The sequence below is a fragment of the Athene cunicularia genome (assembly GCF_003259725.1).
Source record: "Athene cunicularia isolate RWA chromosome 4 unlocalized genomic scaffold, athCun1 chr4_part2, whole genome shotgun sequence".
In the NCBI taxonomy this organism is placed as follows: domain Eukaryota; kingdom Metazoa; phylum Chordata; class Aves; order Strigiformes; family Strigidae; genus Athene; species Athene cunicularia.
Genome location: NW_020799099.1, coordinates 26,931,712 through 26,948,035, shown reverse-complemented (window position 1 = coordinate 26,948,035; position 16,324 = coordinate 26,931,712). Strand labels below are relative to the sequence as shown.

The following is a 16,324-nucleotide window of genomic DNA, read 5'->3' as shown; positions in this document are numbered from 1 at the left end:
CTTCCTTTCAAATAGTGTTCTGTGGTTAAGCAACTGTCTGGTGGGATAGAAGCTCTTCGTAACCCACGTTGTCTTACTGGTTGGTTTCCATCATTGTAAACCATACTTTTAGGCAATAAGGGGAAAGACTGTTTATTTTCTAGTAGTAAAACACATGTGCCTAATGTAGCTGCTGTATCTGTATGATAGCTAATGGTGATAGACTTCAGATTTACCTCAATACTCCAAGGAAGAGTTGACTAATGAGCTTGAAGGACCTTCAAATACTTTCCCTGTTTGGAGGGAGTCAGTTAGTGCTGTTCTCTAGAACCCTGATAGGCACTGATGTGTTGAGAAACACCATGCTGAAAAGCAATCAGTGCTTCTCAAAACCAGGTCTGGCATCGACGAACAACCTGGAAACCAAAAAAGACTTTTATAACCTTAGTCTCATTAGTCTCACTAGTTTCTTTAGTCTCATTATTCATTTGAAAGGTCGTCACAATCTAACACCCACTATTAGAGTTAGGGACTTTAAACAGAATGGCTCTTTTAACGTGTAAAAGGGATTGTCTTATGACACAGATTCAGGAGGGAACCTCCTTCATGCTCAGGTGGGCGAATCCAACGCATTCTTTCACACGTGCATTGGTTCAGGAAAACGAGTTTCATTTTTGGCACTACTGGTGAATACTCTTGTCAGTACACAAAATTAATTATGGCAGAAAGCCTGTATGTCATTAAGACCCATAGAGAGAATATTTTACAGTGGCATCTTTCACATCACCAGTGGGAAGAAATAATTCAGTTCTAGCACACAATGCGTCATAGAGCGTACATCTACATTTTGCAGGCACGGCCTGAAAAACACCCACACGAGCTAACTTTAAACCAACTGTTTGAGCGTAATAGCCAAGGCAGCATAAAGCTTTGTGGGGGTTAACACCAAAGTATATTTTTTTCATTTCATACGCCAGCAGGTAGGCTTCCCAGCCGCAGCTCGCCGTTACCATGGCTACGTTGCCAGCCGTCCCCGAGTCAGCTAGTTTAAAGCTAATTTGGATAAGCCTGCATTAGCTGCAGACATTTTAGTGACTGCAGTATAGATATGTTCACAGCAATTAAGGGTTTTCAGAAAGATTTCATAGCCATGAATTTTTTATTTTTTTTTTTTAAATGTACACTGACACTGTTACCACTGATGGAATGAGGACAGCTACTGTGAGGTAGATGGGTGGGTGACATTCCCCAGTAAGTCAAAATGCAAGTGAGTGCTGCAAGCAGCCCAGATCATTTGTGACTGATTTTATACAATGGTATAGACAAAACCACGACAGTGAGAATTTTATGTCTTTAAAACTGCATTTTGTTTTCTGTATATTCCATTGTTTATTTAAGTGTACAGCTTCTTATGAAAAGAACTAGCATCTGTATCTTTCTGGCACCACAGATGATCTTAAATTTCCCTTTTCTTAATTAAGTCTTTGTATTTATATAAAAAGAGGAGGACTGTTATATTATTATTATATAGAGCAATTAAATCATTAGACATAATTAAAATAAACTGTCGACACAAACAAAACTATTATTCAATTTATCTGAATTTCTTTTTCTTTCCACATTATCTTCTCTAATCCCAGAGTTAGTATACCAAAGCATCAAGTAACAGTGTCCTATCATTCCCTTATCTGCTACACACTGCATTTGTACTCATTTCAGCACTAAGCTATCTCTATAGCCTGAAAAACCACTTGACATTACATATATTCAGGTTGCACTCCCTTGGAAATAATTTATTGTTACCTGTTCTATAAATATCCTCAGTCATCCAATAACCATAATGTAAGCTGCTTTAATTGAAGAAGAGACCAATGGTCTCAACTGTATTATAATGTCTCTTAATAGATTACTTCAATAGCTATGACAGCCTGCTTAAGTAAGTTATTGTCTCTCTTCAGAATGAAACATTTTCAAATAACGATTACTTGTAAGTGCATTTCCTTCAAAACGATTATACAGCCAGATCAATCTCTGTGGTCATGTTCATTGAAACTGCCCCAAAAGGCAGTGTTACTACTTTCTCTTTAATGGTTAATAGGGCACTGAAGATGCTCTCCTTTTACCCACACATTTCCTGATACCAAATCCAAATTAATTTGAAGACTTTGAAGAATGAAACCTGCTTGGCAGTATTTCCAAGTGGTCAATCTTCTGTACACTGCACTTACTGAAATAAACTCCCTTCCTCACTCAAAAGACAGACTGCTCACATACAACATCTCAGCTAGAACTAATGTGAGACTCAAAAAAAAAAAAAAAAAGAGGAGGTGCCAAAACCTACTACAGAGCTGCTCATAAAACTGGGTGTCAAACATGAGTCATACCAGCACAAGAAAGCAAGGTGTGCATTACTCTGCATTACTCCACACAGTACATTTCACACATCCTAACAGGGAATTAATGCACAGCAACTGATACACTTTTCAAGTCCCATCCTTACTATTGTATAGCTTAAATTTGTGGATGCAGTTAAGAAGTTAATTAATTTATCTCCAGGGAAATTCCTGATACAGTGTTTGAATGTGTTCTAAAATCCTGAAATAGAAAGATATCTACAGGGCCATAACACTATGAAAGAAAGGAATGAATTATTTGGATATTACTCCTCAATGCTTAAAAGCCAAGAAAATACAGAGGTTTATATTAAGGGTAGAACAAAAAATTGTAACTCTACCAGTAAACAGGAGAACTTAAGTAAATGTCAGCTGAAACACAGATGGTCTCTCCCTCAGAAACAGATTTTGTGGTCATGCCGCTTGTTCAGATATCATGATTAGTTAATTTAGTTACTAATGTGTACTTCATGAGCCTCATCTTTGCTACTATCTGAATGTCTTAATTTCCACAATTTAAATTTTTTACTGCATGACAAAATGCTATAGCTGTCCAATGATTTTATGTCCATTATTTTTTAATTTATTAATATTTTTAAAATTTCATATTATCACTATCAAGTAACATCCTATACTGCCTATACAGTTTTATATTTGCACCTCGTTCTGGAAATCAGTCAACAGGCAGAATTTTACAACTAGAGGGTGCTGGAGGACCATAATGTGAAATGGTATGCAAAACTCTCAATGACATTTAGTGGAAAGAAGAAAAATAAAATAAATCAATTATTACTGCTCAGTAGGACAAATTAATATATTCCAAGGTAATACAAATATTGCAATATTATCTAGTGTAAGTAAAAAGAAAATTAATACTTAATAGCTGATACTGTTTTAAATTTTCTTTCAAATTTACTATTAAAGTTTGCTTCTGTCCTTAGTTTTTGTGCTGTAATGAACAAAAAGCCTTTATCATAACAATACACATTCCTTTTGCTTCCTTTTGTGTGAGTTGGAAGCAATTACAGTGTATTATTGATTAAATGTTTTATGATAAAACACAAAAGCTGTCAAGTAAGCAGGAAAGCAAGAAGGAACAAAGATTAATTTAACAATAAAATCTATAATTGAGATTATACAGATAGAATATGGACATTAATTACAGATAAATCATTTAATAAGAGTTCTAACAAGAAAATTATCTTCCAAAATTCATATAATTTCCAACACAGCATAATTATTTTCTTGACTTCCAGTACTGTAAGAAAAAAATACAAGTATGAGAATAAATAATGTCTGTATAGCACTCTGGTTGTACATATAAAAATTACCCCTCCTTTCCTTCCTCTCTTTGACTTATCTTTATTGCTTAGAGTCTCTGACAATTCTGCAAATACCTTCAATAGACAGAAATATCGAAACTTTGAACTAGACCTTAAAGATATAATTGCCCCCGCGCCCCCCCCCCCAAGTTCAACATGGGTCAGTAACATCTGGGAATTCCCTTCCATTTACTCAGGTCAGAAAGAAATCCAAAGGACAAGCTGTGGAAACCTGGTAAAGTGGTTCCCTGAAATCTCCATGAGAAAGTGGGCAGGAAGCTGGTGGAAAGTACGTGGCCATATTCTAAAGAGAAGATCTCTTCAACCCAAACATGAGTCAGTGCAATCAGGCTGTTGATGCCAAAGTGGCAATGGTTAAAAGACACTGAGCATGTGCATATCCACTAGATGCCCAGTGAAGCCAGTGTGGCATGATTCAACTTTTTTATATTCCCACTTTTGACCTTCTGGTTGTGCAGGCTCACCACATGTGGACAACATTCATGTGGTGGGCAATACTCAAGTGATCCAACAGTTCTCTTGTGGCCTCACTGTCTCACCACATCCTAGATGAGCTAGAAATGCAGTACAAGTTGGACTGTGTCTGCTTTCATGCTATGGAACGTTTCATGTGTTTAATTCGGTTCCTTCCTAGCCTGTGAGGAGCCAATAATCCGTATTTCCTTTTATGAATTGCCAAGTTAGTGAGAACTGTCTTGTTTTCATATTTTAACTAACTGTGGTGCCCTAGCTTTACAAGCAGAGACAGGTTTCTCTATGGCATGCTCATAAGGGCTGAGACCCAGTGCTTATGTGTTTCCAGGGAAGACATGCTACTCGGACACCTACATATCAGCAGCTTTCTTTTGGCTGTGTTCACCCCATGACTTGCCCTTAAAAGGGGATGTACCCTGGCACCCACAGGAGACCGCAGGTCCTGCCCTATGCACCCCAAGGAGATCTTGTTTAGGTAGTCTCCATGACACAGGGTTTCCTCTAGAAAATGGAGAGCAGTCTCCTATCAGAACTGTTTCATACATAGGACCTTATTTTCCAAAAAGTTGCAGCCAAATCAATGAGTTGGTGAGGGCAGCCATTAACACATAGACACGAAGCTCGTGGTATGTTTGAGTCTCAGCACCTTAGATACGTCTTCACTTCTACCGGTGGCTAGGTGTTAGTTTTGGTCATCTGTGCTACAACAGGCAAACAACAAAAAAAACTATAACTAGTGGTAAAAATGGGATTTCATCTTGGTAACAACTGGGGTTTTTTAAACTGAAAGCTTTCAAGGGGACAAACAAAAAAAAATCGAGTAAGATGCATCCGATGCAACAACAAAAAAATTGTGACTTATACACTGCAGGCTTGCCAGATACTAGAGAAGATGGGCCAGAGGAGAAGAGTAATGTAAAAAAGTATAACAGAACCTGATATTGAACTGCATCTTGTGATGTTTCTCCAAACCTCCTGATACATTTAGTCTAGAAAGTGGCATGTTTTTGTTTTTGACATATTGTATCTAGTTTGTGCCTAAGCAAACAACAGTCAAAATTTGGCCCAATGTTTTACTGTCAGCATATTCTCACACACTTAAGTGTGCCTGCTTGATGGATACAATTGTTGCATTTTTTTTCTAAATGAGCTGATTTTACAAAATTGGTAATTCTCTGATCTTTATTTTTCCACATAGACAAAACCAGCTTATTCAATGCTGCCTTCACTTAGAAAGTCTAAATAATATGAATTACATCTTAGCTTTTTCTTCAACAGTGCCATCTAAAATTACACAAGAATGATTTTTTTTTTTTTAATTATTTCTCTGGAAGTCAGCAGAAAAGCTGTTAAATACTACATATACTAGAATACTGATTTTAATAATACTCAACGTGCACATCAGTTTCATCGTCAGAAACACTTTAAATCTCTGTATGTTACTAATAACTGAAAAGCATCATTCAGCTTTATAATGTAGTATGCATTGTCCTTCATATATATTCCTAAAGCAGGATGTATGCTGTACATTTATATACAACGTTGGTCAGAGCACAGACATTGCAGTGTCATGCGTTCATTCAGATTTCAGATGCCATATGTTCAGTACAATCGCATGGCATCGAAATGCAACATATTGCTTTGCAAATGCAAATAATTTCACACAGTGGCCTTCATGACTGGGAAGGGGTAATGAAATGGGATATATTTTATACATATGAAAAAAAAGAAATAAAATATTTATCATAAATATATGGACCAGTATATGACATTGAAGAACAAGAAGCAAAAAGGGAACAGTGCTCTTGCATAAAGATCAATTCTCTTTGCTGCTGATGGAATGACAGGCTTGGGAGGAGGAGGCTTCTTGTTGTTCTTGGCTTGAGATTTCCCGAGCCCATTGTTGACTTCAATGGGCTTCCCATAACAGTCATAATTCGATAATTCAAAATCCCTTGGCAAGCTTCCAACAATGCTGAAATCATTGGATCTCAGATCAGATTTCGAAGTGCAAACTTTTTTGCATCTGGTCTCACCAACCTATGAAATAAAGAGTGAGGGGAATCATGATCTACTCACCATATTTCATTAACAAACTTAATGCAGCTGCTAGAGAACACCGCAAACAAACATATAGGAAATTACTTGTTGATAGGCATACATTACATCAGCGTAATTTGCTGAATGGTTCCATTACAAAGTACTTAAGGATGATCAGTCAATCATATAAACTAATCCAAACATTCATAATTGTGTAATTTTTCATGCACAAGATGCCTCATGTTGTGCAACGTGCTATAGTTAGACTCCTTCATTTTAAGATAGAAGGGAGGGGGTGGGGGAGGAATATTTCTACAGAGAGTATTTTTGGAAATCGGTTTTGTGCTGATGAACTGCAGGACAGATACTATTCAATACTTATATTTTTCTGAGGTCTGGAAGCTATAGTCAGAATTAACCCTAAAACTCACAGTTTGATGCAACACTTAAAGTCTATTCTGGTTCTACATAGTAGCCAGATCAAGATCTTATATCTCATCCTCAGGTGACCACCTTTCATGGTGAGAATACACCTTCTTTGTACCTGCATTCCTTGGAGTCTCTCTAAAGACAGGTTACAAAGATGCAACAACGTTCTCAGCACTTCCCATCTGTGCGCTAGAGAACTGTGTAACTGGGAAATCTAAATCCAGCAACTGAATACCTCTCATTTCCACAGCTCTGTCAGTGCTCCTGGGGATCAAGTACTACTGTGCTATGGGGTAACCACAGGTGAATCACTCTCTTACAGACCAGACAATCATACTAGCACAGACAATGAACATTTAAAAGAAAAAATTATTTGGGTCTCTTCAAAACTGACGTGTTTTTGGGAAAACAACCAACCAACCAACCAACCAACCAACCAGATTTTGGTTTCTATATTCCCTTCATTGGATTTTATAAACTTTCTATTTTGGGTGCAACAAATCTCTAGGAGGACTACCCCCACACTGTTCAGGGAGCTTGAAGGGATTTGAGGACTACTTGCAAGACACTGTGCTTTATGACTTGAGTAAATCTCTCCAAAGTTTCATTTCAATTGGACTATACAGTAAAGCAGGGAAAAAAAAAACAAAAAAACAAAAAAAAAGGAGGAAGAAAAAAGAATACAGATTATGAAACCTAACTGAATTATTAATAATGCCATTTTTTCACATACAGAACCTGAGTGTTAGTTGGAAAAAATACTGGTTCACAAATCAGGTTGTACACATGGGCAACTGACATTAACATAAATTACACTAGGGCTTCCTGGAGCCACTGATCCATTCAAACTTGGTTCTTCCAAAAGCTGCCTGTCCCTCCTTCCCAGTAGCCTATCTCTCCTCCCTTACCCTGAGTTTGCTCCACCTTTGGTTTTCTGCAGTTTTAGGGTGATAGTTCAGGATATTTGTATCATCACATTTTGTAACTAAAATAATGATAGTGAAATACAGTACCAGACTTATGGATGAATGAAAAAACATTCTGGAGAATATTGCTAGATTCTCTGTAACAACTGACAAGGTATCCTGCATGAAAAGAACTGAGCCAGTCAGAAAGTGACCTAAACTTCAATTGGGGCTTTTCCTCCCATTGGTTGGGAGGAACGTTGAAGAGAAGCACGGCACTATTCCCTCAGCGAGGAGTGGATATACCTCCTCAGATTTCCCAGACTTACATTTCTCAGGAAAACAGTAAATTTTGAAAACAATGCACTAAAACTGAGGTGCAGGTTACACAACAAAATCAAGATTACAGGTTATAAAAAGAAAAAACCAAGATAGGTGTTCCATGATGGTAAGGTAAACCCATGTATACATATTTCCTGCAGCTGTTTCCCAGTCATCAAAGAGCTGACAGCTTGGGACAGTGTTCAGCATTGGAGTGGCAGGGGCAAACTGTCTAGTAAGGTGGTGACTGAGACATGTATGAATACAATTATGTGACCCTGGCTGGCATGGGTGCTGTCAGTCAGTGATCCAAGAGGTTCCTTTCAATGAGATCATACGCAGAAATATGGGTAATAAAGATATAAAGCAGACCCTTGTGCAATGAAAGGGTGACTTGCAAGACTGGGGTGCATGTCGACTGAAGGAATATGACACTTTTTCCATGGTCAAAACTAGGAAGATTTAGTAAAGCCATTACGAGAAATAGAATCATGTATGACATTATAAGCCTCCTTTTGGATTTGCAAACTCATAGTCCATTCCTCATACCACCAGCAATATAATATAAAATTCAGTGACACTGTTTGTAGCCTAAGTCCTCTCATTTACAATACAGAATATTTCTGTTCCAACTGCAGTATCTAGAGACTACTCCCCTAAAGGCTGCAAGAAGCTGGTTTTCCTTCACTTGCAGGACAGAGAGAACTGAGGGAATGGCTTCTAGGTCACCTCTGCCTTGTAAGCAGAGGACTGTTCGCAGCATGTTCACACAGAGCTCTGCTTAGCTTAGTGTCAGCTGGAGTACTGATTTATCAGAGTGACACATTCCTTGTAAGAGCAACATGGCCCAATTTTTTCTTTAATAAAAGTATGTTACTTTTAAAAATAATTTCTTTCATTTCCCTGGGTTTACAAGTCCAATGTGCTTTTATTTTCTATGTTCAGTTGCTATCTAGACATATTTTTAAATTTCTTCTCATACCAGCTCCCCAATACTTCTGTTGTTTTAATCTGAATTTGCTTCAGTTGACCTACAGCTGTCCTTAAACAAAATGAGATATTAAAAGTAGTTTATCTGCTTTTTATTTATCCTGTCTTGGTTTGCACTAGAAGCATAACAATATTCCTGACACTTAGCAAAGGCTACAGGAACCATTTCTGTGGAAAATGATACCACAGGACTTGAGATTAGAGTACTACACTGAAGACTTGCAAAGAAAGGAAAACATTGTTAAAAGTTACATCCTTTTGACTTTGTCCTGACACAGAACTTGGTCCTGGAAAATATTTGATATCATTTGCCTTATCCTGCCCCAGCATCATGACCCATGGGCCAGACCTAGACCACAAGATGCTTCCACTAGACCTATGGCTTTTCCCCTGCAGGGGATGGGGAGCAGCTGTTTGGGAAGGGAAGGCTGCTGGAATAGTGCAGGGCCTCCCCTCGCTCCTGAAGGAACCAGACAGCTGCTTCTAGTCCATATCATGGAGGCTGGGCGGCTGAGGAGGGCATGGGAAGACAACAGGGCTCTCGGGGCTTGGCCCAAAACACAGACCTAGCTTCTGTTTCTCCCAAGACTAGGCTGCCTTGTCTAGGTTTGGTATGTTGGACAGGACACCTGGCTTTTGATGAACAGCTCAAAACAAACAAACAAAAAAAGACTCTTAGAAGCCAGAAGGCCCCTTGCAATGATTCTTTCTCACTTTTTACAAAATTCAGGCTGACTGATGCTCACTGCCAAGCTGCTGCCACTGCTCCAGAGCTGCCACATGTGTGCCACTGCAACAGGGCCATACCCTGCTCAGGAAGCCTTCGTTTGCAGACTTAGGGGAATAATGTCATCAGAAAATGGGGAAAGAGAAGAAAGAAGAAGTGCTGCCTGTGTGTGCAGACTGGCAGGGAGGGGGAACTAACTCCCCGTCGCTGATTCTGCTGCTTCTGGTGCTTCTCATCACTCTCCACATTTACTGCATAAACTAGTTACACTATATTCTCCTTTAAAAACATCCAGGATGGAGAACTTTTTCCATGACTTTGTTCCCTACAAACCTATGTACCTTATTTCTAACCTTAGAATTTTACTTGCATTTACTTGGCTTCAATTTTCCACTCACAGGGCATGACTATAGTTAGTCTGATTAACTGCTGGTACTTACAGATGGTAACAAAACTAACCTTGATTTTGCATAATTCAAATGATGTAACCAGGCTGACATATGAAGCCAAGTCAAATGTCCTTAAGAATTTCTTACCTCCACATCATTACCCCTGTCAACCTAATTGACAATATTTTTAAAAATTATATTCCATTTGATTAAATCAATAAACACACAGATCAGCTTTAATTTCACTGACCCATTTAAATTTATTAGCTAACATGGGGCTGAATTATGAATAATACTAACGATAATTATTACTTTTGAATAATAATTATTAGTCAGACCCCTGTTACCTATGCAATATTTTCCACTGATTGATGTCAGGCTTATAATTATTCATGTTATGCCACTTAGCCTTTAAAAGTACTGGCACAAAGTTAGCTTCTTGCTGTCTTTTGGAACCCCACCAGTTTTAAAGAATTTATTTAAAAAATCAACATTAATGTTCCACAGGACTCATAGTCCAGCTCTTTAAAAAGTCCTAGATGCAACTTAAGCTGAAATCTTAATTGTAAAATGTCTAACTTTAATAGCTACTCTTTCACATCCTCATTAGCTACTGTCAATGAAAGCTAGTTCACCATCTGATGGAATATATCTGGCTTTTCCCCAAACACAGAGCAGAATATCTGTTGAACACTTTTGCCTCTTCTGCTAATTCTTGATACTTACAGCACCTCTATCTAGTATTGGACCAATACTCTTGTTACTGTTTTTTGTATTCACCAAAACACAGAAACATCAAGTTTGGAAAAGACCTTGAAGATCATCCAGTCCAACCATTAACCTAACACTGACAGTTCCCAAATACACCATATCCCTCAGTGCTATGTCAGCTCTACTCTTAAACACCTCCAGGGATGGGGAATCCACCACTGCCCTGGGCAGCCCATTCCAACGCCTAACAACTCCTTCTGTAAAGAAATGCTTCCTAATATCCAGTATAAACCTTCCCTGATGCAACTTGAGGCCACTCCCTCTTGTCCTATTGATTATTACTTGGTTCAAGAGACTCATCCCCAGCTCTCTGCAACCTCCTTTCAGGGAGCTGTAGAGGGCGATGAGGTCTCCCCTCAGCCTCCTCTTCTCCAGACTAAACACCCCCAGTTCCCTCAGCCGCTCCCCGTACGACCTGTGCTCCAGACCCTGCACCAGCTCCGTTGCCCTTCTCTGGACACGCTCAAGTCATTCAATGTCCTTTTTGGAGTGAGGGGCCCAAAACTGAACACAGGAATCGAGGGGCGGCCTCACCAGTGCCGAGTCCAGGGTCAGATCCCTTCCCTGTCCCTGCTGGCCACGCTATTGCTGACACAAGCCAGGATGCCATTGGCCTTCTTGGCCCCCTGGGCACACTGCTGGCTCCTGTTCATCGGGCTGTCAATCAGCACCCCCAGGTCCCTCTCTGACTGGCAGCTCTCCAGCCACTCCTCCCCAAGCCTGTAGCGCTGCTGGGGGTTGTTGTGGCCCAAGGGCAGCCCCCGGCATTTGGCCTTATGGAAACTCCTCCAGTTGGCCTCAGCCCATGGCTCCAGCCTGTCCAGGTCTCTCTGCAGAGCCTCCCTACCCTCGAGCAGATCAACACTCCCACCCAGCTTGGGGTCATCTGCAAACTGACTGAGGGTGCACTCGATCCCCTCGTCTAGATCATCAATAAAGATGTTAAACAGGAGTGGCCCCAAAACCGAGCCCTGGGGGACACCACTCGTGACCGGCCGCCAACTGGATTTAACTCCATTCACCACAACTCTGGGCCCGGCCATCCAGACAGTTTTTTACCCAGCAAAGCGTGTGCCCATCCAAGCCTCGAGCAGCCAGTTTCACCAGGAGAATGCTGTGGGAAATGATGTCAAAGTCCTTACTGAAGTCAAGGTAAACTACATCCACAGCCTTTCCCTCATCCAATAAGCAGGTTGCCCTCTCGTAGAAGGAGATCAGGTTTGTCAGGCAGGACCTGCCTTTCATACACCCATGCTGACTGGGCCTGATTCCATGGCTGTCCAGCATGTGTTGTGTGATGGTACTCAGGATGAGCTGCTCCATCAGCTTCCCGGGCACTGAAGTCAAGCTGACAGGCCAGTAATTTCTTCCTATACATGCAAAGTAACTTCCTATTGCCCTCAATTATGCTAACCATATACGCCTTTTGTTACCTACACCTATTACTTACACCTATTTTCTATATTTCAATGTATATTAATTGCTAGCAACTTTTCCATTTGTCAGGGAGAAGAAAGATAAATACTTGAAGCTGAGTTTTCAGTTTTTGTGGAGTTTTTTTTTTTTTTCAATTCTGCTGTTTGTTGGGATTTGTTAAATTAATATAGTTTTCCTTCTGGTCTGTTGCTGTTTTGAACATTGTTACATAGCTCACCAGCACCATTCATACATTTTTGTTTAAATTCTTCCAGTCAGATGAGAAAAAATAGTTTTCAAATTTGTGAATCCTGTCCTTTCACAGCACCAAAAATACCAGGACTTGACCAAAGTGCAAATAAAATAAAGACCCTTTTCAACTGACTGTTCATCCTCTGATCAAGTCCTCTTTATCCATCAGGATGAAGTGTAATATAAAATGCCATCACTTTGGATTCAAGAATTTTTGAGAGCAGAGTTGTATTGTCCATAATTTCTAGTAAAGCTTCAAACATGCTATAGCACTGGCAGACTCTCAAGCTCAGCATGCGTCCCTCAGGCTGAAATGCCTCCCTACTGTAATGCAGCATTCTCTGCCCTACACAGCACGTCTTCTCTGCCATAAAATCATCTCTCCTGTTGCACCCAACCTCTTTTTGGCATGCAGGTCTGTCACTAGTGCTGCCAGTTGTGTAAGATTATTCCACACAAGATAAAAGAGGAGTCTTACAACAAACTCTGTCATTAATCTTCCTTGCACTTGTTTAGTGCTCTTCTCTTGCTCTTGCCATAATGATAGACGTAGATCTTCAATAAAGTAGTGATTGTTTAGCCTTAGTGTGTATTCAGACTGAGTGTATTTTCTGGTACAGCTCAGCAGGAATTTGCTATCACATTCCAAATATTCCTTGTAAAGTACAGCACAAAAAATATTTACACATAAAATATCCCAGAATCACAGCATAGCTGAGGTTAGTGGGGACCTCTGGAGATCATCTAGTCCAACCCCCTGCTCAAAGCAGATTGCTTGGGGCCTTTTAACAGTCATGTTCTGAATTATCTCCAAGGACGGATATGTGAGTCACTCGAGCAGAAAGTACCTACTTTGTACCTGAAATACTGTCATGAGCTACTAAAATAGACTGCAGACTGTGGTTTTGTGTACAAGGTAAAATGTAAACTGGTTTCTGGTGGTTCTACAAGAAAAATCTGAATTTGGAGTGTCACTCAAGGGGAAAACACAACATGGGAAGATCAGGACACACACAGGACACACCACCAGTCGTCAGGTATATTATAAATCAGTAGAGATGAACATAAGCCATATCAGGTTTCAGAGCCTAGATGTGACTCTGACAAGATAAGGCAAGAAACCGCACTAATTATTTTAAAAAATATCTGGGTTTAGAGCTATTACCACCACTTGCATAGCACTATTCATCATCCGCCAGAGCCATTCTTTTAGCAAATGTTCTCTCCAGTCATGAGCACATTATCTGTGGGGGACAGCTTCTATAAATGGGCTTGATGAAAATGTGACTTTTCAAATTGAGGGGTGTTGTTATAGCTAACAGTGCAATCTCTCCCTGTAATCACGCCACCAGTGAAAGCAAAAAGAAACTGATTCATCTTCAAAACATTTCCCTTTTTGCTTGCTTTTCTCACTCTATGATGCTGCATTGCTAGGAAACACAGGCAAACACCTACTTGAGGATTCCCAATAAAAAGCCAGTGCCAGCAGTTACCACCAGGTTGCATAATTCTCTCCTCCACTTAGAACAGAATCTACTTGCAGCCGCTGTGAGCTAAGGGAGCCAAACTCTACTTTTTCATGGCTGCTTGCCTGTAAATGCATAGCCATTGCCACACCTAGAAAAACACATCAGAAGTGCTTATGTTGAATTTTCTCTTTTTTTCTACAGATTCAGGGTGATTCTGCCAGATGGACCGCTCGGCTTTAATCAGAAACTCATACTGATAAACTTCTGGTCCTAAAATGGCACTGACATTTCAAGGGGTTTTGTTGGAGGAGGAATGAGTCATAAAGCATGGACTTGAAGGTTTGGCATATGCTGGCAACATGCAGCTTTTACATCAGCCAGCACCCAGGATTCAGTGGAGAGGAGAAGTAGGTATGCATCCATGGAAGTCTTTGGGTGACTGGCAAATTGTGAGCATTTTTTAATCCTGCCATCTCCGCTGTCACTGTCAGTGACTATCAGTCATGATCACTGACACAGTGCCAAAAGTGCTTTCTGCTGAAAACTTCTAGGTGGGCCCTTACAGGTTCTGTTACAGGGCACCTCTTTTCCTCACCTTCTATTATGAATGGCATCAAGCTTTTAATGTTCAGGATATACTGAGAAGTTTATCCCTTTATCCAGTTTTGTGTCATAAAAAAGGAACAATAGTTCCTTATATTTTAAAGTATAATCACATGTTTTTATCATGGCTTGTTTTTCACTAATATCAAACATGCCAAGTCTCCAAATCAGATGCCATTTTTATCTTTCACAAATGGAGCAAGCACATGAAAATAAGTTGTTCCATGAGGGCTGGAAGCATGGATGCCTGACCACTCCACTTGCTTCCCTGCACTTTGTTTGATCCTTCCCATTCCTGGGACTTTCCCAACCCAGCAACCCTCCTGTACCTTACATACTGGCCCCTTCCTCAAATCTCCTGCAGAGACATCACTACTGCAACACTGCTTGGATGCAAGAGGTAGCAAGAGTGCAACTTGCTGCTCAGGGAATGCTAGCAAATACCGTCCTGGCATCAGGATTGGGAGCATTTTCAAGTGAAATAAAGTAATTTCTCTTTTAAAACTTGATTCCCCTCTAACAACTTACAGATATGTATCAGCACCATTCAGTTAATGTCTCATAATAAGTGCGTCATTTAATCTGGAGAAACACCTATAAATGCAATTATTCATGCTCTCTTGTTCTTCCCCACTTGGAGTTCTCTGCTTCCAGGCCTTTCCTGTTAGCTTTACCTTTGAGTCCTGTCTGGTCTATCCACTGCTTCAAGCATAGCTATGGGGAGATTTCCAGCTACACCCTCAGTCACTTTTGCCTTAGTATCATCTCCTATGCAGAAAGAGAACATCCTCAAACATTTCTATGGGATGCACAGTTGTTTCAGGAGTACAGTTGTAAGCTGTTCTTTTCTCCTAAAGCTATACATTGGTTCACCTAAGTCTTTCCAGACATTTAGCACAGTATTTGCTCTCTCCTCACACACAATCCTACATGACCCTGATGAGAAACAGCTCCTGCAGTTCTGGGATAGCACTCTGGCCTCTTTTTGTTTCATATTCTTTATGCCTTTCAACATACAGGTTTTTTTCCATTACCTGTTTCTTTAATGTTTCCCTCCCTCACATATTTGCCATATGACAAATGCATTCTCTACTTGATCATTACTAGGTCTGTATGGGAGCAATCCAAATTTTGTGGGGCAGGCCTAGTTTTGGATTAGGAGTCAGAGCTACCGAAAGATTTAGACTGGTTCTGATTTAGGAGTTTAGTACAGGTTTCTTCAGGGCTGAGAACTTTCAAAGTACTCCTACGTGGTAGCTGGTTCAGAGAGGGAGTTTTCAGCTAGGCAGATTTATAGCATTCAAATATAAAAAATCTAGCATCACTCTCCTACCACATCCTGATGTCAAATAATTCATTTCTCTGGGACTTTTTTTCTATCTCAGCCTGGTGATCTTCCCAGAAATCATCCTTCCTCAGGTGGGCTATATTTCAAGCAGGTGCCTGGATACAAGCTGGATCACTAGCCATGAGGGGAGGGGACCACTCTGCCACATGTCCAGCTTTTACAGCAATGAATAAGTATTTCCAATATGTCTTGGTAAACAAATGTTTTGTAACACTCTGTATAAAGATCATCAGAAGCTATGCATGCCCAGGACTCCATATAAATCCAACACAGATTATTGTTGAAGAGGTTATAGTTATTGGAAAGGTAAACGTCTCTGATAACAAATTGGGAAGACTCTGAAAAGTGCAGGTCAAACATGAGATGCTGGAGCTGACGTTGCGAGATCATAGAGGGGGAACACTGCAAGATATTGGAGGGCAGACCAATGTCTGAATCCTAAAATTTCAGCATACTGCTAGACACCATTCATCGG

General features: G+C 40.1%; 1 protein-coding gene across 2 annotated transcripts in view; it reads right to left on the bottom strand.

The window, feature by feature from the left end:
• Positions 1-4,970: 4,970 nt before the first annotated feature.
• GLRB (glycine receptor beta) overlaps positions 4,971-16,324 on the bottom strand; it is a 49,351-nt gene continuing 37,997 nt past the window's right edge. For both annotated transcript variants that reach the window (XM_026847636.1, XM_026847637.1), the window contains one exon: positions 4,971-6,229. In XM_026847636.1, the coding sequence (XP_026703437.1) occupies positions 5,933-6,229 (297 nt within the window). In that variant the 3' untranslated portion in view covers positions 4,971-5,932. The remainder of the gene's footprint in view (positions 6,230-16,324) is intronic.